This window comes from Heterodontus francisci, chromosome 20, assembly GCF_036365525.1.
Source record: "Heterodontus francisci isolate sHetFra1 chromosome 20, sHetFra1.hap1, whole genome shotgun sequence".
Lineage (NCBI taxonomy): Eukaryota > Metazoa > Chordata > Chondrichthyes > Heterodontiformes > Heterodontidae > Heterodontus > Heterodontus francisci.
This window is the reverse complement of record NC_090390.1, coordinates 14,724,499-14,750,743: the sequence shown is the minus strand read 5'-3', so window position 1 is coordinate 14,750,743 and position 26,245 is coordinate 14,724,499. Positions and strand designations below refer to the sequence as shown.

Here is a 26,245-nt window from a genome sequence, read left to right as displayed (position 1 = left end):
GAGGGAGAGGGAGAGAGAGAGAGAGGGGCGGGGGGAGAGAGAGAGAGGGGCGGGGGGAGAGAGAGAGAGGGGCGGGGGAGAGAGAGAGAGGGGCGGGGGGAGAGAGAGAGAGAGAGAGAGGGGCGGGGGGAGAGAGAGAGAGAGAGAGAGGGGGGCGGGGGGAGAGAGAGAGAGAGAGGGGCGGGGAGAGAGAGAGAGAGAGAGAGAGGGAGGGGCGGGGGGAGAGAGAGAGAGAGAGGGGCAGGGGAGAGAGAGAGAGAGAGGGGCGGGGGAGAGAGAGAGAGAGAGAGGGGCGGGGGAGAGAGAGAGAGAGAGAGGGGCGGGGGAGAGAGAGAGAGAGAGCGGCGGGGGGAGAGAGAGAGAGAGGCGGGAAGAGAGGAGAGAGAGAGAGGGGCGGGGCAGAGAGAGAGAGAGAGGGGCGGGGGGAGAGAGAGAGAGAGAGAGGGGCGGGGGGGAGAGAGAGAGAGAGAGAGAGAGAGAGAGAGAGGAGAGGAGAGGAGAGGGGCGGGGCGGGGGAGAGAGAGAGAGAGAGAGAGAGAGAGAGAGAGGGGCGGGGGGAGAGAGAGAGAGAGGGGCGGGGGGAGAGAGAGAGAGAGGGGCGGGGGAGAGAGAGAGAGAGAGAGGGGCGGGGGAGAGAGAGAGAGAGAGAGGGGCGGGGGGGAGAGAGAGAGAGGGGCGGGGGGGGAGAGAGAGAGAGGGGCGGGGGGAGAGAGAGAGAGGGGCGGGGGGAGAGAGAGAGAGAGAGAGAGAGAGATTGAGTGGCGGGGAGAGAGAGAGAGAGATTGAGTGGCGGGGAGAGAGAGAGAGAGATTGAGTGGCGGGGAGAGAGAGAGAGAGATTGAGTGGCGGGGAGAGAGATTGAGAGGCGGGGAGAGAGATTGAGAGGCGGGGAGAGAGATTGAGTGGCAGGGAGAGAGATTGAGTGGCAGGGAGAGAGATTGAGTGGCGGGGGAGAGAGAGAGATTGAGAGGCGGGGGAGAGAGAGAGATTGAGAGGCGGGGGAGAGAGAGAGATTGAGAGGCGGGGGAGAGAGAGAGATTGAGAGGCGGGGGAGAGAGAGAGAGATTGAGAGGCGGGGGAGAGAGAGAGATTGAGAGGCGGGGGAGAGAGAGAGAGATTGAGAGGCGGGGGAGAGAGAGAGATTGAGAGGCGGGGGAGAGAGAGAGATTGAGAGGCGGGGGAGAGAGAGATTGAGAGGCGGGGGAGAGAGAGATTGAGAGGCGGGGGAGAGAGAGAGATTGAGAGGCGGGGGAGAGAGAGAGATTGAGAGGCGGGGAGAGAGAGAGATTGAGAGGCGAGGGAGAGAGAGAGATTGAGAGGCGGGGGAGAGAGAGAGATTGAGAGGCGGGGGAGAGAGAGAGATTGAGAGGCGGGGGAGAGAGAGAGATTGAGAGGCGGGGAGAGAGAGAGATTGAGAGGCGGGGGAGAGAGAGAGATTGAGAGGCGGCGGGGAGAGAGAGAGAGATTGAGAGGCGGGGGAGAGAGAGAGATTGAGAGGCGGGGGAGAGAGAGAGATTGAGAGGCGGGGGAGAGAGAGAGATTGAGAGGCGGGGGAGAGAGAGAGATTGAGAGGCGGCGGGGAGAGAGAGAGAGGTTGAGAGGCGGGGGAGAGAGAGAGCGAGAGGCGGAGGGGAGAGGAGAGGGAGAGCGAGAGAGGCAGTGGGGAGAGAGGGAGCGAGAGAGAGAGAGGCGTGGGAGAGGAGAGAGCGAGAGGCTGGGGAGAGAGAGAGAGATTGAGAGGCGGGGGAGAGATAGAGAGATTGAGAGGCTGTGGGGAGAGAGAGAGAGAGATTGAGAGGCGAGAGAGAGAGAGGTTGAGAGGCGGGGGAGAGAGAGAGAGGCGGGGTGGAGAGAGAGAGACCGAGAAAGAGAGAGAGAGAGATTTAGAGGCGGGGGAAGAGATAGAGAGAGAGAGTGAGATTGAGAGGTGGGAGGGAGAGAGGCAGAGGAAGAGAGAAAGAGAGAGATTGAGAGACGGGGGGTAGAGAGAGAGAGAGAGAGGCGGGGGAAGGGGGAGAGAGAGAGGCTGGGGGAGCAGGTAGAAGGCGCGAGAGAGAGAGAGGCAGGCTGGTGAGGGGGGGCAGAGATAGAGGCTTGGGAGTAGGAGGGAGGGCGAGAGAGAGCGAGCTGAGCTGGGGATTTGGGGGGGGCGGAGAGAGAGAGAGGCTGGGGGAGGGAGGGGGAGAGAGAGAGGCTGGGGGAGGGAGGGAGAGAGAGAGAGAAAGAGAGGCGAGGGAGGGAGAGAGAGAAAGAGACGAGGGAGGGAGGAGAGAGAGCGAGGCAGGGGAGGGAGGTAGAGAGAGAGAGGCTGGGAGGGGGAGAGAGGGAGGGAGAGGGAGAGAGAGAGAGAGGCTTGTAAGTGTGAGGGAGGGAGTGAGAGAGCTGAGCTGGAGATTGGGGTGAGAGAGAGAGAGAGTGAGTGAGTGGTTGCGGGGGAAGAGAGAGGGAGGCTGGGGAAGGCGGGGAGAGAGAGAAGCTGGTGAGGGGCTAGAGAGAGAGAGCTGTGCTGGAAATTGGGGGGAGAGAGAGAGAGGGAGGGAGTGCTTGGGGAGAGAGGGAGAGGGAGAGGGAGAGGGAGAGAGAGCGAGGCTGGGTAATGGAGGGGGAGAGAGACAGCAAAGAGATGAGGGGGAGAGTGAGAGAAGTTGGGGAGGGGGCAGAGAGACAGAGGCTGGGGAGGGGGTAAGCGAATGAGAAGGAGGCTAGGGAGGGCAGGGGGGAGAGAGAGAGAGGCTGGGGAGGGGAGAGAGAGACTGGGGAAGGGAGAGAGAGAGAAAGAGAGAGATAGGGCTGGAAAAGGCGGGGAGAGAAGCTTGCGAGTGAGTGGGAGAAGGAGGGAGAGGGAGAGTTGAGCTGGGGATTTGGGGGAGTGGAGAGAGGGGGGGAGGGGGGAGAGAGAGAGGCGGGGAGGGGGAGAGAGAGGCGGGGAGGGGGAGAGACAGAGAGAGAGAGGTGAAGAGAGGTGGGGGGAAGGGGAGAAAGTGTGAGGGGAGGGGGTTAGAGAGAGAGGTGGAAGGGAAGAGAGAGAGAGAGCTGAGCTGGGGATTGGGGGGGAGAGAAAGGGAGTGGTTGGGAGGGGGGAGAGAGAGAGTTTGGGTAGGGGGGTAGAGAGATAGAGAGAGAGGCTGGGGAAGGGGGGCTGAGAGAGAGAGAGGCTAGGGAAAGGGGGGGAGAGAAAGAGAGAGAGGTTAGGGAAAGGGGGGGAGAGACAGAGAGAAGGGCTGGGGGAAGGCAGGGAGTGAGAGAGAGGCTGGAGAAGGCGGAGAGAGCGAGAGAGAGGCTGGGGAAGGTAGAGAGAGAGAGAGGCGGGGGGGGGGACAGAAAGAGAGAGAGTGTGTGGCGGGGAGGTGAAGAGAGAGAGGTGGCGGAGGAGAGAGAGAGAGAGAGAGAGAGAGGAGGGAGAGAGAGAGAGAGAGAGGCGGGGGGAGGGAGAGAGAGAGCGCGAGGCGGGGGAGAGAGAGAGAGAGAGAGAGAGGCGGGGGGAGCGGGGAGAAAGCACGAGGGAGAGAGAGGGAGCAAAGCAGGTTGGTGAGGGGAGGACAGATAGAGGCTTGGGAGTAGGAGGGAGGGCGAGAGAGAGCTAGCTGAGCTGGAGATTGTGGGGGTGGGAGAGAGAGGGAGGGAGGCTGGGGAAGGCGGGGAGATAGAGAGGGAGGTTGGGGAAGGCGGGGAGAGAGAGAGAGGCTGGGGAAAGGGGGGAAGAGACAGAGATAGGCTAGAGAAATTGGGGGTAGAGAGAGAGAAGGGCTGGGGAAAGGCAGGGAGCGAGAGAGGGGATGGGTAAGGTGGGGAGAGCGAGCGAGAGAGTGGTAAGGCGGGGAGAGAGAGAGAGAGAGGTTGGGGAAGGCGGGGAGAGAGAGAGAGGCAGGGGAAGGGAGGGGCGAGAGAGAGGGACGCTGGAGAAGGAGGGGAGAGAGAGAGGGGGCTGGGGAATACGGGGAGAGAGGCTTGGGAGTGGGTGGGAGAAGGAGGGGATGAGAGAGAGCTGAGCTGGGGATTGGGGTGGTGGAGTGGCTGGGGAGGGGAGGTGAGAGTAAGGCTGTGGGGGGGGTAAGAGGCTCGGGAGGGAGGCGAGAGAGAGGGAGAGGCGGGGAGGGAGAGAGAGAGGCAGGCGGGGGGAGGGAGAGAGGGGCTAGGGGGGAGATGGAGTGAGAGACATGAGGGGGCAGAGTGAGAGAAGCTGGGGAGGGGACATAGAGAGAGAGGGAGGCGGGGGGAGAGAGAGATGTTGGAGAGAGTAAGTGAGAGAGGCTGGGGAGGGGGCATAGAGAGAGGCTGGCGAGTGGGGAGGGATAGAGAGAGGGAGGGGGGCCAGGGGAGAGAGAGAGGCGGGGAGGAGAGAGCGAGGCTGCGGGTCAGAGAGAGAGGAAGGGCGGGATGGGGGGAGAGGGAAGAGAGGCTGGGAAGGGAGGGCGAAGGCAGACAGAGACTGGGGAAGGGAGGAGAGAGAGAGAGAAAGCGATAGGGCTGGGAAGGCAGGGAGAGAGAGAAGCGTGGGAGTGGGTGGGAGAAGGAGAGAGAGAGCTCAGCTGGGGATTGAGGGGTTGAGAGAGGATGCTGGGGAGGGGGAGGTGGGGAGGGGGAGGTGGGGAGGTGGGGAGGGGGAGGCGGGGAGGGGGAGGGAGGGGGAGAGAGAGAGAGGCGGGGGGAAGGGGAGAGAGAGAGAGGCGGGGGGAGGGAGAGAGGGGCTCGGGGGAGAGAGTGAGGGGCTCTGGGGAGAGTGAGTGAGAGAGAGAGATGAGGGGGTGTAGAGAGTGAGGGAGGCGGGGGGAGAGAGACACACATGTTGGGGGAGAGAGATGAGGAGGGAGAGTGCGAGAAGCTGGGGAGGGGGCAGAGAGAGAGAGGCTGGGGAGGTGGCGTAGAGAGAGAGAGAGGCTGGCAAGTGGGGAGGGATAGGGAGAGAGGGGGGGGGCAAGGGGAGAGAGAGAGAGAGAGGCGGGGGATGAGAGGCTGGGGAGTGAGCGACGAAGGGAGAGAGGGAGAGGCGGGAGTGGGCGTGGGCGACAGAGGCGGGGGGGAGGGAGAGAAAGAGGGGGGTTGGGGGGGGAAGAGAGAGAAGCTGGTAAGCGAGGGCATGGGGTGGAGAGAGAGAGAGACTGGAATGGTGGGGGGAGAGAGAGGGCTGGGGGATGGAGGGAGAGAGAGGGCTGGGGGATGGAGGGAGAGAGAGGACTGGGGGAGGGGGGGAAAGAGAGGGCTGGGGGAGGGAGGGAAAGAGAGAGAGGCTGGTGGGGGGGGGAGCGACAGTGAGGGAGAGAGGGAGGCTGGGGAGAGAGAGTTGAGCTGGGGATTGGGGGGAGAGAGAGAGGGAGGGAGTGGTTGGGAACGGGGGGGGAGAGAGAGGCTAGGGAGGTTCGAGTGGGAGAGAGGGTGCGGGGGGGAAGAGAGAAGCAGGGGGATAGTGGGAGAGAGACGGGGGAGGGGGTGAGAGAGACGGAGGAGGAGGTAAGAGAGAGAGAGACCGAGGAGGGAGACTTGGTTGGGGGGAGGGGGTTAGGGGAGAGGGAGGGAGATGTGGGGAGAGAGGGGGGAGAGTGACAGGCGGGGGGGGGGGGGGGGAAGAGTGAGGGTGAGGGAGATGGGGGGGCGAGTAAGCAAGTGAACGAGAGATGGTGAGGGAAATGGGGAAGGGAGGGAGAGAACGAGACGGGGGAGGGAGAGAACGAGACTGGGGAGGGCAGAGCAAGAAGGGTGAGAGTGAGACAGCGAGACGGGTGAGAGAGACTGTGGAGGGGGAGAGATGGGGCAGAAAGAGGAAGGAGAAAGGCAGAATAAAGGAAATGGAGTGGGGGAGGGTGGAAAAGATGAATGGGGGGAGAAGTGAGAAGAGGACTGGCATGCGAGGGTAATTGGAGGGGAGAGAGTAGTGGTAGGTAAGGTGAGAGAGAAGAGTGTTGAGAGGAAGATGGTATGGGAAAGAAGAGGGGCAAAAAAGGAAGTGAGTGAGTTTGATATTCACATTGTTGAAAATCTAAATCAATAAATTGGAACTGTGGTCTGTTATGTACAAATGTCAGATCTAAATTAAACTGTAAATAAGCCATTGAAGCAGTGCGACTGAGCATGTCTGGGAGACGTGAAACAGTACCGGGGACCTAATCCCAGGATAAATGAGTGTTGGACAGAAAAGGAAAAAAGCCCAGTGCAGTGGGAGAAATGTGGGAGTTTTTGCTGCGGCTGTGCGCCTTCAGTTTTCTCTTCAACGTACCGTACTTCAGCACTCGGAGCACTACTTGGATTGGGAGGTATTGGGTTGGTCACAATAACATATATAGTGCCTTTGAAGTGTCAAAACGCCACATGGGAGGTCCAATAATGTCACCCTTCCTGTCTTTCTCTAGGGTACTTTTCCCCCACACATCCCTGCCACAATCTTTAACCCAACCCATCACTGCTCCTTTATCTCTCTACTCTCCTGCCACCATCCCACACTTGACATCCCCTTTTTCAATAAGCCCACAGCCATCCTATGTGCACCTCTTGGAATTCTTCAAAGGGTTTAGGATTGGGTGGTAAACAATGAGGATTTCAAAGCAAATGCAAGAAGGGTGGAACAAGATGAGATGCTTGGAGGAGAAAGTGTTAAGAGGACTAGGGAACAGACCAAGGTGTGATTTGATAAGGACCATGCTGCTACCATGGCAGTTTGGATGGGGCATGTGGTGAAAGATATAGCCAGGCTTCAGTGAGGGCCAAGGTTTATTTAAAGGTTTATATCAATGATATCAATTATCAACAATAGGTTCATGGAAATGCTGAGAGAGGCAATCATTATTGATCCATTGGCAGAGTCATTGTGGTACAGAAGGAGGCCATTCGGCTCAAGGGGATAGTGTTGAGCGGGGTGTGTGAAAGGCTGAGGAGATTGACTTGGGAGGTTCACTCTCGGTAGCCAGGCAGGACTGGAAGCTGGTGATTGAAATCACTTGAGTGCTGCTGAGGGAAGTAAGGATGCAGGATATCTCAGGGAGACGAGATAATTGGTGTTACTTCTCATAAGGTGCCTGAATCTAAGTTTCTCCCCAAGATATCCTCCCTAGGCCTCTATATTGAGTGGCTTTTCAACCATGGTAATTTCAATCATTTTCTCACATCTCTCTGCCTTCTCTCCTTTGAATTCACTGCCCTCAGGTACTCCCTAACAATCTTCTTCATATAACCTCTCCTACCCATAATCAGGACTGTCATCGCAACCTCACCATCTCATCTGGCCTCCCAGGGTTTCCTTCACCGATGAGACACTCTCTTACCTCTTGTGTTCCTCACCACTCTCGTTCCCCCCTTCCCTCTCCTAACTCAACTTCCTTCTGAATTGGCCCCTGGGGGATAAAACTCTTCCTGACCCACACCCCACCCCACCCCCCCCTTACACAGCAGGTCACTTGCAATAGCACTTTCATATTTCCAAACGTCTAGCCTCTGGCCCTCCATTAACCATGATATTTCTGCAGCTACCAATTTGCTCAGTCACACCCTCACTTCCAACTTGTCTCAGTAAAACCCATACTTTCACTTGCCTTGATCATTCCACCAGTATGGTTCTTGTCTTCAATACCACAAGTCCATGGGGTGCAGACCTGAGTGTATCTAGCATACAATAGGTTTAGTCAATCAGATGTGGCTAGATCACAGAAAGCACCATCAAGTTTTGCTCACCTCTGCCAAAACCATTCAATAATCCAGGATCATGCTGGACAGCAAAGATAACAATCAGCTTCTCTTCTGGACTAATAGCCAATTCCTTAAACCCCTCTCCCCCACCACCTCCACCCTCACCTCCAACAAGTGCAAGAACTTCTTTGTCACTAAGATTCAGATCATTTGTTCAGCTGCCTCTGCCCCATCTCTTCCTTCCCATGACCTCGATATCACCTTAAACTCCTTTCCCCGGCTTCCTCCACCCTAGACCATTCTCTAGTTTCTGTTGCTTTCCAATGCTCACCCCACCCCCATGTCATGCCCTCTTTGAGCTCTACCTCTTGCTCCCTCGATCCTATCCCCACTAAACTGTTGACCATCCAACTTCCCTTCCTAGCCCACATGTTAGCTGATAGTTAATGATTCTCTCTCCTCAAATTTGCTGTTATTGTCCACTCCTCACAACACACCCTGACCCCTCTGTCCTCGCAAGTTACCATCCCACCTCCAACCATGCTTTTTTCTACAAAGTCCTTGAACATGCTGCCCTCTCTGAGACATACCCATTCTTCCAGGAACTCATCAATACATCATGTTCCTGCCACATAACTAAAATGACTCTTATCATCAGATGTCATTTGCGATTCTGATCATGGTAAACTTTCCCTCCTCATCCTTCTCAACCTATCTTCAGTCTTTGACATGGTTGACCACACCATCCTTCTCCAACGCCATCCCTCTTTTATCCAGCTGAGTGGGACTGCCCTTGCGTGGTTCCTTTCTTATCTAACTAGTCAGAGAATCACCTGCAATGTCTTTTCTTCCTGCTCTTGCATCTTTACCTCTGGTGTCCCCCAAGGATTTATCCTTCACCCCATCCTATTTCTTGTCTACATGCTTCCCCTCGGCGACATCATCTGAAAATGCAGTTGGGTTCCATACGTGTAGACTGACGACACTTAGTTCTACCTCATCACCTCTCTCGACCCCTCCACTGTCTCTGATTTGTCAGACTACTTGTCCGACATCAAGTCTTGAATGAGTCACCATTACCTCCAGTTAAATATTGGAAAGACGGAAGCCATTAACTTCTGTGCCCGCCACAGAGTCTATCCCCCTCCCTGGCCATTGTCTCAGGCTGAGCCACACTGTCTGCAATTCTGCCATCCTGCTAAACCCTGAACTGAGATTCTGTTTCCATATTATCTCCAACACAAAGACCAGCTGCTTCTATCTCTGTAACATCCCCAGTCTCAGCCTATCTCCTGCTTAAACCTTTATCTTCAGACTCAACTATTACAACACTCTCCTGGCCAGCCTCCTATCCTCCACCCTCCATAAATTTCAGATCATCCAAAACTCAGCTGCTCTATATTAATCCACCACTAGTTCCTTACACCTGTTCGCAGTACTCCCAACAACTCAAAGTGAAAACTCTGATCCTTGTGTTTAAGTTACTTCATGGCCTCGCCTGTCCTTTTTATATCCCATGTTTTAAATCATGACATGCTGTATATGAAATGACAGGAAACTGTTGTTACAGGCAATATATCTTCAATTCAAAGCAAGACAAATTATAAATATAGCCAGTTAAATGTACTCATGCCGTGAGCTGTTGGGTTTTAAATAATTAGCTGATGGAAATGTTATTTTGCTGGAGTTGGCTTATTATCGGAACAATCTGCAATTTAAATATATTCTTTATTTCTCAAAGTGCTGGAAATACTCAGTAGGTCTAGCAGCATCTATGGAGAGAGAACAGTGTTAACGTTTCAGGTCTGTGACCTTTCATCAGACCTGAAATGCTAATTCTGTTTCTCTCTCCACAGATGCTGCCAGATCTACTGAGTATTTCCAGCACTTCCTGTTTTTATTTCAGATTTCCACCATCTGCAGTATTTTGCTTTTCCTTATTTCTCAAATTTTTTCCCCTCAGGTTTTCTTCCTCTCTGGGTACAATTTCACATTAGCCAACAGTCTCTACCTATAAACTACCCAAGTGGCAAGGCTGGGTAGTGAATGTCCGCAGAATATTCCTCCATAGGAATGTGCAGATCACAGCCATGCCCTGTCCTGTCCTCATAATGTGTATTCAGCACTTGGAATGGACTCTGAGCAGAGTGGTGAAGCCCAATCCCTTGGAATTGTTTAAGAATCTGTTGGATGCAACAATGAGGAGTGTAGGTTTGTTCTGGAGGGAAGCGTCAAGACAGGCCGAATGGCCTTTATCACCCATAGGGATTTTGGCATTTGTGATCAGAAGTGGATCAAGACTGATTTTTTTCCTTCCTTAGCCCAAGTGTATCTTGCTTCATGTTGCTGTAGTTGAGATTCACTAACTTAGCACAAACTAGGAATCAAACCTGGGACTTTGTGCTCTGTGTGTCTTGTGCTACATCAGGCAGTGCATATATGCACGAGACATCAGGGCGATCTGGAGTTTAATCTTATTATGAATTGTGCTACTACATTTGCGACCCACTGAAAGACACTTTCTAATGGTACAGAAGTAGGCAGATATCTCCATTCTTAAACTATGTTGTATATATGTTTTTGTGCAGTTCTCAAATTCATTAACTGGAAATTTATGTATAGCCTTTACAATTTGGGTTCTTTCCTATCTCTCTTTCTCTCCCCCTGCTCACAATGAGTTGCAATTTTCATAAGTGAATCTGTATTCCCTATGATCCAAAAGTTAGGTATGGATAAGCAACAGCATCAGGACTAATAATTACCCTTATAGCAGGAAATTTGGTGCAAGAAATCTCTAGGGTATCCCACTCTTAACTTCTGTTCCCTCCGATGCTTTCATCATTTAGGTTAAAACTACAAGTCAGATCTATTTATAAGAATTAAGTCTACACTGAATCAAAACAAATTAACGGCGGCAAAATGGCACAAATATACTTAGAAAAACAAAGACTTATTCAAAAGCATCTCTTTTTCCTACACAGCCCCATAAACTACAAAGTTTCAAGATATTGTCTGTGCATGTGGGACTGAACTGAAAAATTATCAGTACCTAGCAGGCCAGTAATCACAAAGATGTCAATCATCTGGATCAAAGAGACAATAGAACTGCTGGAACACCGGATGAGCAACTACTCACTTTGTCCAGGCCTTAGAGTCAGTTCACTTTTTTTGACAAGTTGTCAGTGATTGGACCTGGGGTGAGTCCTAAAATTAAGAGTACCATACCTATACCCACTGTACAATGAAGCTTATTTCAAATGGCTCAACAGTGAGAGCTAATGGCTGTCTCTCTAACTTGGCATTCTTTGGCGCCAGTCTTATTAGAATCTACACATATAATAACCATTTCCTTCTGTAATTTGGTCATAGTTCAAAGGTTACTGAGACCTATTGTGCATTCCAAGCTACAGAAATAGGTTTTCCCTACAGATACCATTGGCTGAAGTCCAATTAAAATTTCCCAGTACATTAACCTACCTTATTGTAGACTTCCATAGTTTGAAGGACGAATGAGATCTTGCTTCCATCGCATAAGATGTAATTAGTGTGATCTTAACCATGAAGTGAAACATTACAAGATCAGGAACCAGGTCTTAGTCTGAAGAGTAAATAGCATCTTTCTAGGAACCAGAAAATAAAATATTATCACCACATCTTCCCTGATCCAGGCACACACGGAGAATGTGATGCCTGATGGCCCACGCTCCCAAACTCCGTTCCCTAGCTACTAACTCCGTCCCTCTCCCTGGCAACTGTCTGAGACTAGACTGTTCACAACCTTGGTGTCCTGTTTGATCCCGAGATTAGCTTCCAGCCACGTAATTCGTGGCCATCACTAAGACTGCCTATTTCCATTTCCGTAATATCACCTCACTTTTCCCCTGCCAAATCTGCTGCTGAAATCCTCACTCATGCCTTTGTTACCTCTAGACTTAACTATTCCAATGCACTCCTGGCTGGTGTCTCTCATTCTACGCTCTGTAAACTTGAGGTCATCCAAAACTCTGCTGCCCATGCTTTAACTTGCAGCAAGTCTCGTTCACCTATCACCCCTGTGCTCGCTAACCTGCACTGGCCCCCGGTCAAGCGCCATCTTGATTTTAAAATTCTCATCCTTGTTTTCAAATCGCTTCATAGCTTCCCCCTCCCTATCTCTGTAATTTCCTCCAGCCCCACAACCCTCCAAGATATCTGTGCTCATTTCATTCTGGCTTCTTGAGCATCCCCGATTTTAAGTGCTCCACTGTTGGTGGCCATGCCTTCAGTTGCCTAGGCCTTAAGCTCTGGAATTCCCTTCCTACATCTTGAAGGGAATGGGGAATGAGTGGGGAAATAGGATTAGACTGGGTAGGATGTTAAAGGGTATGGGGAGTGAGCTGAGCAGAGCAGTGGGATTAGACTGAGTAGGATATTAAAGGGTGTAGGGAGTGAGATGGACTATGCTGGAGCATTTTATGAATTGTACTAATCAGCAAGTCAAGTGTTGATCTCCAGTTTGTGTGGAGTCAGATGATCTGAACTAAGACACCAGTTGGTGAAATGGTCTCCTCCTGTGTTCTGAACTTTGGCTCAATAATCATGGTCCAAAACACCCTGTTCTCATACACAGATGCCTATGAGGTCAACACAACATCAGGCTTGATCCCTAAAGTCAAATAACCTATTAACATTCAGTGTCCACATTCAGGCAAATGGAATGGTTTAAGGATAATTTCAGGAATGACTTCGTGTGCTTGCATTCTGGGAAGCACCAATTTGTACGTTATTTTAAAATGCAGTTTTTGTGTCTTACTGAATATTATCTCCTTGCAGTTTGTTTGCTTGGTATCAGTTGCTAGTGACCCATTTTTACCTGGCAAACACCATGGAAACAGTGTTTTACTATTGAACATTGTTTGTAAGGATATTCCTCAGGGACTGCAGTTTACAAAGGGGTTTTCATCTGACTGCCTGCTCTTGCCCTTGGACTAACAAACTAAGTTAGGCGTACTGCTGTACTAGTGCAGCACTTGGTTCATACAGGTTTTCTCATTGCAGCCTTTCTCTCCCTTATCCCTCCCCTACTGAATGCACTGACTCTCACTGGGGTACAGTTCCACAGCCGCAAGCATAAAAACATAAGAACGTAAGAAATAGGATCAGGAGTAGGCCATTCAGCCCTTCGAGCCCAGTCTGCCATTCAGTCCTTCAAGTCCACTCCACCATTCAATGAGGTCATGGCTGATCTTCTGCTTCAACACCATTTTCCTGCACTATCCCCATATCCCTTAATGTTTTTAATATGTAGAAATCTGTTGATCTCTGTCTTGAACGTACTCAATGACTGAGCCTCCACAGCCCTCTGGGGCAGCAAATTCCAAAGATTCACCACCCTCTGGCTGAAGAAGTTTCTCCTCATCTCAGTGTAAATAGCCAGCCCCTTATTCTGAGATTGTGTCCTCTGGTGCTAGACTCCCCAGCCAGGGGCAACATCCTTCCTGCATCTAACCTGTCGAGCCCTGTAAGAATTTTATATGTTTCAATATAAATATCTCATTTTATATGTTTCAATATAATATCTCATTCTTCTAAACACCCAACAGTAAAGGTCCACTCTATTTAATATTTCCTCATAGGACAGTCCCTCCATCCCAGGAATTAGCTTGGTGAACCTTCATTGCACTCTCTCTATGGCAAGTATATCTTTCCTTAGGTAAGGAGACCAAAACTGCACACAATGCTCCAGGTGCGGTCTCACCAAGGCTCTATATAATTGCAGTAAGGCATCTTTACTCCTATACTCAAATCCTCTTGTAATAAAGGCCAACATACCATTTGCCGACTTAATTGCTTGCTGTACCTGTATGTTAGCTTTCAGTGACTTATGAACAAGGATACCCAAGTCCCTTTGAACTTCCAACACTTCCCAGCTTCTCACTATTTAAGAAATAGTTTGTATTTCTGTTTTTCCTACCAAAGTGGATAACCTCACATTTCTCCACATGATATTTCATCTACCAAATTGTTGTCCATGCACTTAATCTCTCCAAATCCCCTTGAAGCGTCTTTGCGGCCTCCTCACAACTCTCACTTCCACCTAGTTTTGCGTCATCAGCAAACTTGAAAATATTACATTTGATCCCCACTTCCAAATCATTGATCTAGATTGTGAATAGCTGGAGCCCAAGCACTGATCCTTGCGGTACCCCACTAGTCACGGCCTGCCAACCTGAAAATGATCCATTTATTCCTACTCTCTGTTTTCTGTCCATTAACCAATTCTCAATCCATGCCAGCGTATTACCCCCCAATCCCATGTGCTGTAATTTAGTTTACTAACCTCTTGTATGGGACCTTATCAAAAGCTTTCTAAAAATTTTAAAAAACACATTCACTGGTTCCCCCTTATCTATTCTGCTAGTTACATCCTCAAAAAACTTAAACAGATTAGTTAAACTATTTCCCTTTCATAAATCCATGTTGACTCTGCCCTTTTCTAAGTGTTCTGTTATCACATCCTTTATTATAGATTCTAGTATTTTCCCTATGAATGATAAACTAACAGGTCTGTAGTTCCCCATCTTCTCTCGCCCTCCTTTCTTGAATAATGGGGTTATATTTGCCACCTTCCAATCTGCAAGAACCATTCCAGAGTCTATAGAATTTTGAAAGATGACCGCCAATGCATCCACTGTCTCTTCAGCCACTTCTTTTAACACTCTGGGATGTAGATCATCAGGCCCAGGGGATGTATCTACTTTAAGTCCCATTAATTTCTCTAGTAATTTTTTTAAACAAATATGAATATCTTGCAGTTCCTCGTTTACACTAGTCCCTTGATTCTCCATTATTTCTGGGAGGTTTTTAGCATTTTCCTCCATGAAGACAGACAAAAAGTATTTGCTGAGTTTCTCTGTCATTTCCTCAATTCCCCATTATAAAAATTCTCCTGACTCTGCTTGGTATGGACCCACATTTGTCTTTGCTAATATTTTCCTTTTTAAATACCTAAAGAAGCTTTAATAGTCTGTTTTTATGTTTCTTGCTAGTTTACTCTCATTCTATTTTCCCTTTCTTAATCTTTTCCTTGATCCTCCTTTGCAGAATTCCAAAATGCTCCCAATCCTCAGGCTTATCTTTTTTGGGGCAATCTTCCTTTGATCTAACACAATCTTTGATTTCTTTTGTTAGCCGTGGTTGGAAAGCTTTCCTTGCTGGGTTTTTGTGCATTGAAGGAATGTATTTTTGTTGTAAACTATGTAGTAGATATTTAAATGTTAGCCATTGCCTGTTTACTGTCATACCTTTTTAACATATTTTCCCAATCCACCATAGCCAATTTGCATGACATGCCTTCATAGTTTCCTTTGCTTGGATTTCAGACCCTAGTTTCTGATTGAACTACATCACTTTCAAACTTAATGTAAAATTCTATCACATTATGGTCACTCTTTACTAAAGGTTCCTTTACAACAAGATTATTAACTAGCCCATTTTCATTACACAATACTAGATCTAAATTAGCCCGTTTCCTAGTTGGTTCCCGAACATACTGCTCTAGAAAACCATCTCACATACATACTGCTTTAGAAAACCATCTCGCATACAAGCAGTGCTCGGGGATCTCATCAATGTGGCTAGTCTTCCTGTGACAGCAAGGGGGTGTCAGCATCTGAGAAGAGAGAAGAAAGGTTGACATTTCCGGTTTAGATGCTTGGTCAGGACTGGTGAGACAGAGATTATATTCTTACAGGTATGGTAGAGTGTGGAATTGCAGTGAACTCTAGTGAAGGAATTTAGAAAGAAGTTTTTAAGATTACTGCCCAACAACAGCAAGGGTTTTTGATCGACATAAGGTAAGAGAGGAAAGTTAACAAACTGTAGATTCCATCCCATTCTCCCATTTTTTTCCATCTCTGTCATCCCTGCTTTGTTGACTCCACCAGAGTTTCTGAAAAGTTATCTTTCCTCAGCTGAGGTTATCATTCAGCTGTATTTGATGGGACTCTTAAAAAAAAAGTCTGCCCCATTGCCCATGCCTCAGCTGTCAAGCCCAGTTCCCTCTTCCCACAGTGGCAGGGTCCCTCTTGTCCTTGCCTTCCACCACACTAGCCTCCACATTCGCTAAATCATTTGCAGTTTCCCCCACCCTCCCTCCCCTCTCTGCTTTCTGTTCGGACTCCCATTGCCCCACTCCACTTTGCAACCTAGCACCAATTCATTCATCACCTGCCACCATTATTCAGGGTACCAAATGCACCTTCCATGTGAGGCAGCAATTGATGTGAGCGTTCCCCAATCTAATATACTATATTCCTTGCTCACTCACAGTGCATTATGTTGAAGAGACCAAATGCAGATTAGGTGAGCAAGGTACAGGAAAATTTGGCAGATTGGAATGTGTTGTCATTTTCAGGTTGCAGCTTGGAAGTACACAGCATTTTAAGATTGCTTTGCATCTGTAAAAGTGTAACATCTACGTGTATTGATGTATAATTTTTAACATCTCAACTAGCAGACCTGCCATGGTAGAATCCTCGAATGGTTACATTACAGGAGGAGGCCATTCAGCCTTTCGAGCCCGTGCAAGCTCTCTGCAAGAGCAATTTAGTTAGTCCTGCTCCCCTGTCCTTTCCCCATAGCCCAGCTTCTCCAATCTATCCACTTAACTGAAGTCCTTCATCCCTGGTATTCCTGACGGTGAGATAGTGATTATATACACTGTTACGGGTGGGAGGCACTTTGGGAAATAACTGCTTTCACACACAGAACTGAACAAAAAGCAGTCTGCGTTTGTTCAAAGTAGCTGGGTCCCTCCCTCATTGCAGAGAAACAACACTTACATGTATATTGAGTTAAGCTTGCAAAGAGTCTGACTATTAGATTTTATTCAAACTCCTAACTACTGCATGAAACAATCTGCACAAAACTAAAACAAGACAGTTCTGCTTTGTTTTTATCACTGGCTTATCACTGGATATGAAGTTCTTGGTATTTGAATGCCAGACCCTTCTGTTCATTTTCCCGATATTCCCTTTTTTCCCAGTAAATCTGAAGAAATGTTGCAGATCCAATAAAATTCTAACACATACAGGATCATAGATTAGGCCCACACTGTGGGCACCAAATGTCCTGTCATTTCTCCATCTGTTTGACACACCCATCGGAGGCCCCTCTAGTTTAAAAACATCCCCTTCCTTTCTCCTAATACTGAGGGATCACGTATGTTTAGTTGTGGAGCATATCCTTTTCTGTGTTAATTGTGAATTACCGATTATATCCGTGGCACCATTGCGATCTAATCCCTTAATAGGTAGTTCAAAACCTTTTGGGAAGAAATTTATGTCAGCTCATGTTGCATTTGACACAATGAAACTAATGATTTAGGCTAAGATGTAAGGAAAAGCCTGGGATTGTCCCGAACAGTAGACACTACCTAAATCCAGCTCTTACACCACCCCTGCTGAGATTGAACGCACTATAGCTGGCTCGTACACGCCCCTGGCGTTTGAGCTATGCTGGCAGTTTATTTCGTTAACCTCAGGTCAATGTGGTCATCCTTTCTAATCCTTGACATGCACCTGTTGTGTCACCTACACACAAGTCTCCTTTGACCAAGTGCAAGTTTGCTTTTTCCCTTATTGGAAGGGACTGTTAGGCTACAATTTCTGGGCAGCTGACATCTCCAGTATCTCACCCCAGTGACCACTCACTGCATATACAGACTGTTCGACTATCAGGGACCATAACAGTTCACCCAAAAGTCCACCTCTCAACAGCTTAGTGATCAGGAGCAGCAACTCCAGCTGATTAATACCCTCTCTATTCCAGGGAAAGACAGACTTGCATTTCATGACCTCGGGTGTCTCAAAGTGCTTTACAGGTAATTAATTTTGAATTGTAGTCACTGCTGTAGAAAACATGGCAGTCAATTTGTGCACAGCAAGTTTCCCCAAACCTGTATTCTCGAGAGAGCCAACCTCTTTAGATAGTATCCTGGACAATGAGCGTTGGTTACCCAGAAGGCATTGGATATTGGTAGAGTGGGAACCCTGCCTGATTTCCACACTTTAGTCCACGGTACTGAGGCCAGTTATGCTCCCAACATTTCTCCAGCTGAGATCAGCAAACATGTAAAGCTGGGGTAGAATCTGTGGCTGAGTAACGTTAGAGGCATTGCACTGAGCCATTCATTTCTTTTCATCTTAAAATGTGTTTATTATAAATTTCTCCATTCCTGTAGATGTGCAAGCACAGGTGTCATGTATGATAAAGTAAATATATTTGCTTGTTATCGTTTATTTTCCTCCCTGCACCAACCATTTTCCCACCCATCCCCAGTCACTCAGCCTGCAGCCAAGTAATGGATGCTGGGGCCTGAGTTAGACACCAGCCTAGCTTCTATCTCCAAGACTTGACTCCAGATCCAGTCCAGACTGATGGAATGAGCATCAATTTCTGTCAGAGGGCATAAGAGAGTAGGTGGTAAGCTAGGATTGGCTTAAACTCTCCAGGAATTAAAGATTAATCTCCAGGGCATGGCTAACAGCAAACCTGGGGGGAAAATAATTGGGCCATAAAAAAGGGTGTGTTTTTCATTTTCCTAGAACACTTTTGTTTCTTAGTTATTAGTGAAATTGGAGCCTCATTATAGGAAGGATGTGGAAGCTTTAGAGAGGGTGCAGAGGAGATTTACCAGGATGCTGCCTGGACTGGAGGGCATGTCCTACGAAGAAAGATTGAGGGAGCTAGGGCTTTTCTCATTGGAGCGAAGAAGGATGAGAGGTGACTTGATAGAGGGGTACAAGATGATGAGAGGCATAGATAGAGTGGATAGTCAGAGACTTTTTCCCAGGGTGGAAAGGGCTATCACCAGGGGGCATAATTTTAAGGTGATTGGAGGAAGGTTTCGGGGAGATGTCAGAGGTATGTTCTTTACACAGAGAGTGGTGGGTGCGTGGAATGCGCTGCCAGCGGTGGTAGTAGAAGCAGATACATTAGGGGCATTTAAGCGACTCTTGGATAGGTACATGGATGATAGTAGAATGAAGGTAGTTAATTTGATCTTAGAGTAGGTTAAAGGTTCGGCACAACATCGTGGGCCGAAGGGCCTGTACTGTGCTGTACTGTTCTATGTTCTATTCTATGTTCTATCTAGGAATACAACCAACTGGAATGGGCAGCCCTAGTTAGAATTGAGGCAAATAGTTGGTCAGAGTAAGTAAGTGCTTTGATCTAGACTATACCTGGTGCCTGAAATGGAAAGTGAGGATTTCCTGTTTCCCCAAACCAACAGCTCTCACCTTGTAAGCATAAAAATTCACTGCAAGACCTGTGACCCAGCACAGATCAAGGCTGAGGGAGCATCTGGTGAATGTGCTGCCTCATTAGTGCTGAGGCTCCTGCTGCACAAATCCTTCCCTAATTGCCATTTGGTAGTTAATTACGAGTGGAGCCCTGATTAGGGTATGAGCTGCACACATTAGAGTGCTCCCTAGCAGGATATGTTGTTTAAAGGCATTCGCAGGACCATAACCTTTGCTTTGTATCAGTCAATGTGTGATCTTCAGGTTGCTGTTACTGCTAGTCTGTTGGAGTTTGATATCTTGTGATTTTCTTTAATATGAAGGATTTTCTCTGACAGTAGATCTATTTTGAGAGGTATTGAACAATTTGTGGCTCATTCACATGAATTGAAGCCAATTTTGAGGGGGGTTTTTTGGTGTGAACTTTCGCTCCTAAAGATGTGGGTGCACCCCAGAGTCCAGCTGCTTAGGTACTGACCACTCTCCACTAACTTCAGCAAGTGGCCAGACAGATTGTTTGACCATGGAAGGCATCACAGCCAAGGCCAATACTCCCCACCCCACCACACACGCTTTCCAGGTAGGACGGCTGGATACTAGTTGATTTCCCAGCTTCCTAGCTCAGGGATGCTGAAGCTGATCATTGATGACCAGCTGCTGTCAGGCACCTTCTTAGTTATTTTCTTTTCTTTTTTTTTATTTAGAGATACAGCACTGAAACAGGCCCTTCGGCCCACCGAGTCTGTGCTGACCATCAACCACCCATTTATACTAATTCTACACTAATTCCATATTCCTACCAAACATCCCCACCTGTCCCTATATTTCCTTTACCACCTACCTATCCTAGTGACAATTTATAATGGTCAATTTACCTACCAACCTGCAAGTCTTTTGACTTGTGGGAGGAAACCGGAGCACCCGGAGAAAACCCACGCAGGCAGTACCCAGAATCGAACCCGGGTCCCTGGAACTGTGAGGCTGCAGTGCTAACCACTGCGCCACTGTGCCGCCCTTGATCTGTGTGCCTCAGGACTGCACTGGGAAGTGCATCACCCACTGAGTCATCAGGACAGGGGGCAAATGTAAAATGTTCAGCTTTCCACAGATATCTGTGCCACCCAGATTATACTTGTTATTGCTGAATATTGTTTCAGAAGCTCTGATGACATGTGCATGACACTTGCTTAAATTCTATACTGTCTGTTTTGTTTAGTTGGTGGTGAAAAATTGAGGAAGTTCTCTTGTAAAGTCAGTTGCAGACTCTGCAGGGCCCTCCTGTTTGTAATTTTATTGTACTTTGGTAGGATTTACTTTGAACAAGTTACACTCCGTGAAGTGGATCTTTTTTCCTGCTAAACATTAGACCTAGGGAAATGTTTAACACATGTGAGACTGAAGGCTGATCTCTGTTAGTTTGGCAGCAGTTCCCAGGAGGACTGAGAGCAGTTGCTGAATGCACTTGGTTCCAGGAATATAATCAGGGAGCTCTGGGCTCTTCCACACTTGCACCAGAAACTGAAGAGGCTGAATGCACACTTACACTGTCAGAGGCACTCGACATTCCTGCCGAGTGTTCCTGCATTTGAATTGAGCTGAAGATGTTCCTGAGTGGCTGCAGAGTATGTTAGCAGTTGCTGTGGCAATGTTTCTTCACTGTTGAATGCACATTTCAAGTATAACTTTTTTATATGGAAAGTGGGTAAAACATCAAAAGGATGAATTACGGTCAAACCTTGTATTAAAGGAATGGTTTTGAGTAAGCAGATTAGGTATTCCTGGGGGCAGGAGAGGGGAGATCTACTCCCTCAGTATAAATGCGAGTTCATAAAATTATATCTCCATAAATCATTCTGAAGAAATGGTGTTACTGAAGGAATAGAAGATTTTCTCTTGCCCTTCCTCCCACGTCGATAGCTGGGATCCAGTGTGAAAGTGGCTTGCTTGTTGTAGAGCCAAGTTAGTTATGTCCCAGCTTCCATCCCCAATCTATTGAGTCAGTTCATCTCAGCCAGGGCAGAAGGTGGAAAGCTAGAAATGGCATTGATGCCCTGGAGTGAGGTAAAAACAGCCAGGGTTGCTGCTACATGCACATCCAGCCCCTTTCTGTTACTATGCATATATGGACTTTGGGTGCAAAGAAGCGAGAACCTGCCTGTGATGCCCCATGTAGTCAAATAGCTCAACAACGTCATCTAGGCTGATATATGAAGCATGCCTCCAGGGGCCACTATCCTTGGCAGAGTATTGAATTCCATGGTGGTGAGGTTATGGATTATGTTGAGGATCTCCCAGGTGTTGGTCCCGATATGGATACAAATGAGTGATGTGAGTTATGTTCCCAGCAATCCCTGTGCTGGCCACTTGCAGTGATGTGGGGGTGGTGAGATGGGAGGGGGGGGGTGCATGAGTGCCCAGGATCAGTCATGTTACGGGAGCTGCAGTGTTGACAATCGTTGACAGGCTAGCATCACATGGTGATGTGTGACACAGTTAGATAGTCTCTCATTAATGCCCTTTTTTGGAGTATGGCATCGTTGTGAACCAATGCTTCTCACCTGGCTTCTCCCTCTTTTTTTTTACTCCTTTTCCTTTTTGTGACTTGGCCCACTTTTGCTTGACACTTTACCACTATGCTACCATTTTCTTTAATGTTACTGGTCCACTAATTCAGAGGCCCAGATGAATACTCCAGAAACATGAGTTCAAATCCCAGCATGGCAGCTGGGGTAATTTAAATTCGATTAATTAATAAATCTAGAATAAGACGTTTGTCTCATGAAATTACCAGATTGTTGTTAAAAACCCATCTGGTTCACTAATGTCCTTCATGGGAGGAATTCTGCCATCCTTACCTGGTCTGGCCTGCATATGACTTCGGACCCACAGCAATGTGGTTGACTCTTAACTACCCTCTGAAATAGCCTAGCAAGCCATTCAATTGTGTCAAACCATGAAGAAAAGTATATGCAGATTGAAATCCCCCATGATTATCACCGTACCTTTCTTACAAGCACCCATTATTTTTTTCCTTTATATCCTGTCCTCCCGTATGGTTAGTTAGGGGGCCTGTACACCACCACAATTCTTGCCTTTATCATTTTTCATCTCACCGCAAATTGCTTCTACCTCCTAGTTTCCTGAACCTAGGTCATCTCTCTCTGACGTGCTAATACCATCATTAATTAACAGAGCCACCCCTCCACCTTTTCCTAGATTCCTGTCCTTCTTAAATGTCATGTCGCTTCAATATTCAGGTCCCAATCTATGCCATCCTGCAGCCATGTCTCTGTAATGGCTATCAGATTGTACTTGTTTATTTCTACCTGTTTTGTGCATTCAGATACAGAGCCTTTAGTTTTGTCCTTTTATTATTTTTGTAACCTCTAGCCTTGTCTGATGATTTACTCTTAGATTTGTAATCACTGTCTCTTCCTGTCACAGTCTGGTTATCTTTTTCCATATTAATACCTTTCTCTCTTGCCTTGTCTCTACTGTTTGATTTACCACACCTTCCCAAATTTGACCTCTTGCTTCCACTATTTAGTTTAAAACCCTCTCTGCTTCGCTAGTTATGCAACTGGATAGAACACCAGTCCCAGCACAGTTCAGGCGTAGACCGTCCCAACGGTACAACCCCCACTTTTCCCAGTACTGGTACCAATAGCCCATGAACCGGAACCCACTTCTACCACACCAGCCTTTGAGCCACACATTAATTTCTCTAATCTTATTTGCCCTACTCCAGTTTGCATATGGCGCAGGTAATAATCCAGAGATTATTACCTTTGAGGTTCTGTTTCTTAATTTGGTGCCTAGATCCTCATACTGACTATTTAGAACCTCTTTTGGTGTCCTGCCTATGTCGTTGGTACCTTCATGGACCATGACGAATGGATCCTCCCCCTCCCACTGTAGGTTCTTCTCCAGCCCTGAGCAGATGTCCCGAACCCTGGCACAGGGCATGCAACACAGCCCCTTGGACTCTTGCTCTTTGCTGCAGAAAACAGTGTCAATCCCCCCTCACTATACTGACCCCAACTACCACTACTTTCCTTTTTGCTCCCCCCAGTTGAATGGCTTCCTGTACCATGTTGCCCTGGTCAGTCTGCTCATCCATGCTCTTGTCCATACCAGCTGCAAGAACCTCGAACTTGTTGCTCAATTGCACAAGTGAAAAATGCAAGGCTGGATTGCATCTATTTTAATGCAAGGAGTCTTACTAGTAAGGCAGATGAATTGAGGGCGTTGATTAGCACATGGGATTATGATATTGTTGCTATCACAGAGACATGGTTGAGGGAGGGCAGGACTGGCTGCTCAATATTCCAGGGTATAGAATCTTCAGGCATGACAGGGGAGGGGGTAAAAGAGGAGGTGGCATTGCACTGTTGATCAAGGAGTCAATTACTGCAGTAAGGAGGGATGATATCTTCGAAGGTTCCTCAAAGAAGGCCATATGGGTAGAACTTAAAAAGGGGGCAATCACTTGGCTGGGAGTGTACTATAGGCCTCCAAACAGTCAGGGAGAGATAGAGGAGCAGATATGTAGGCAAATCTGAGAGGTGTAATAATAGTAGGGGATTTCAATTTACCTAATATCAACTGGGATCGTCTTAGTGTCAAAGGTTTAAAGGGGGCTGAATTCTTAAAATGCTTACAGGAGAGCTTTTTGAGCCAGTACGTAGAAAGTCCTACAAGAGAAGGGGCAGTACTGGACCTAATCCTAGGGAATGAGCCTGGACAAGTGCTAGAAGTGTCAGTGGGGGAGCATTTCATGGATAGTGACCATAACTCTGTAATATTTAAGGTAGTTATGGAAAAGGACAAAGACAGGCTGGAAATAAAGGTACTGAATTGGGGGAAGGCCAATTTCAATATGATAAAACAGGATCTGGCCAAAGTGGACTGGGAACAGCTACTTGTAGGAAAGTCTACTTCAGACCAGTGGGAGTCATTCAAAGAGGAAATAGTGAGACAAAGTCCTGTCTTCACATTGAGGATGCCCTCTATTGTGTTGTGTGGCACTACCACTGTGCTAAATGGGATAGACTCAGAACAGATCTAGCAGCTCAAAACTGGGAATCCATGAGGTGCTGTAGACTTTCAGGAGCAGCAGAATTGTATTCAACCGCAATCTGTAACCTCATGGCTCAGCGAAACCTTCACTCTATGTTGGATCCCATTAGTTACACAAGGAGAGGCGAAGTCCTGCAGTACTTCTTGGTTACATCATCAGCAAAGCAAACAACAACAACACCTGGGCTCTTCTCTCCTCTCCTTTTCTCTCCCTTGTCTCCTCCTGCCCTCTCCTTTGTCTCCTCCTGCTTGAGCAGGGAAATCAAGCCTTTCTTATAGTTCTTCATACACATCAGTGACACCCCCTTTATGTTCCCAATTGGTTTACAAGCTTTGCAGTTTCTTGGTGTCGGGGCCTGATTGGGGTACTGCCTTGTCACCCTCTTCTCAAGCAGTTTCTTATTCCCCATCTCCTTGGAACGTTGGGCTGATTGTTGTACAATAGGCTACTCTTCAGCAGGCTGCAGCTGTCCTGTTACTTTTTAGCTTGCTAGTCTATTTCTACTGATAAGCTGTCTGTGCAGCCCTGAAGCTATGAAGTTATTTCTGATAAGCTGTCTGTGCAGCTCCGAGGTTAGTTTGTTAGTAATACATGATTGATTAATTATTTCATCTTAAATGTCCCCATATTATTCTGTTCTCACACTCTATGTATGATTACCATCAAGCCAGGGGACCAATCCTGGTTCAATGAGGAGGGCAGGATAGCATGTCAGGAGCAGCACCAGGCATACCTAAAAATGAGGTACCAACCTGGTGAAGCTGCAACACAGGACTACATGCATGGTAAACAGTGGACGCAGCATGCTATAGACAGAGCTAAGCGATCTCATAACCAACAGATCAGATCAAAGCTCTGCAGTCCTGCCACAACCAGCCGTGAATGATGGTGAACAATTAAATAACCAACCAGAGGAGGAAGCTTCACAAACATCCCTATCCTCAATGATGGTGGAGCCCAGCACATCAGTGCAAAAGATAAGGCTGAAACATTTGCAGCCATCTTAGCCAGAATTGGTGAGGATGATGCATCTCAGCCTCCTCCTGAGGTCCCCAACATCACAGTTGCCAGTCTTCAGACAATTCAATTCACTCAACGTGATCATAAGGTCATAAGAACTAGGAGCAGCAGTAGGTAATTCAGCCCCTCGAGCCTGATCCGCCATTCAATACGATCATGGCTGATCTCATCTCAGCCTCAACTCCACTTTCCTGCCCGTCTCCATAACCCTTCAACCCTTTACTAATTAAAAATCTATCTATCTCCTCCTTAAATTTACTTAATGTCCTGGAATCCACCGCACTCTGGGGTAGTGAATTCCACAGACTCACGATCCTTTGAGAGAAATAACTTCTCATGTCTTGTTTTAAATCTGCTACCCCTTATCCTAAAACTATGACCTCTCATTTTAGCTTGCCCCACAAGAGGAAACATCCTCTCTACGTCTACTTTGTCAATCCCCTTAATCATCTTATATATCTCAATTAGATCTCCTCTCATTCTTCTAAACTCCAGAGAGTAAAGGCTTAAACTGCTCAATCTCTCTTCATAAGACAAAACCCTCATCCCTGGAATCAATCCAGTGAACCTCCTCTGAACTGGCTCCAATGCAACTACATCCCTCCTCAAGTAAGGGGACCAAAACTGTACGCAATACTCCAGGTGCGGTCTCACTAATACTTGTACAGTTGCAGCAACACTTCCCTACTTTTATATTCTATTCCTTTAGCAATAAATGCCAAAATTCCATTTGCTTTCCTTATTACCTGCTGTACCTGCATTCTAGTTTTCTGCGATTCATGCACGAGGACACCCAGATCCCTCTGCACTGAAGCACTCTGAAGTTTCTCTCCATTTAGATAATTTGCCTTTCTATTCTTCCAACCAAAGTGGATAACCTCACACTTATCCACGTTAAACTCCATCTGCCAAATTTTGGCCCATTCACCTAACCTATCCATCTCCATTTGTAAAGTTTTTATTTCTTTATTGCAACTTACTATCCCACCTATTTTAGTGTCATCTGCAAATTTGGCTTTAGTACCTTCTATCCCTGCATCCAAATCATTAATATATATTGTAAATAGTTGGGGCACAAGGACCGAACCCTGTGGCACCCCACTAGTTACATCTTGCCAACCAGAAAAAGACCCATTTATCCCGACTCTCTGTTTTCTGTTAGCCAATCCTCTATCCAAGCTAATAAATTGCCCCTAACCCCATGTGATCTTACCTTTTGTGCGGCACCTTATCAAATGCCTTCTGG

The 26,245-nt window shown here is 47.8% G+C and overlaps 1 protein-coding gene across 1 annotated transcript in view; it reads left to right on the top strand.

The window, feature by feature from the left end:
• LOC137380839 (storkhead-box protein 1-like) overlaps positions 1–26,245 on the top strand; it is a 75,203-nt gene that overhangs the window by 6,475 nt on the left and 42,483 nt on the right. Inside the window, exons 2-5 of the mRNA XM_068053250.1 lie at positions 9,578–9,594; positions 17,837–17,953; positions 22,648–22,663; positions 24,647–24,857. Coding sequence (XP_067909351.1) covers positions 9,578–9,594; positions 17,837–17,953; positions 22,648–22,663; positions 24,647–24,857 — 361 coding nt within the window. The remainder of the gene's footprint in view (positions 1–9,577; positions 9,595–17,836; positions 17,954–22,647; positions 22,664–24,646; positions 24,858–26,245) is intronic.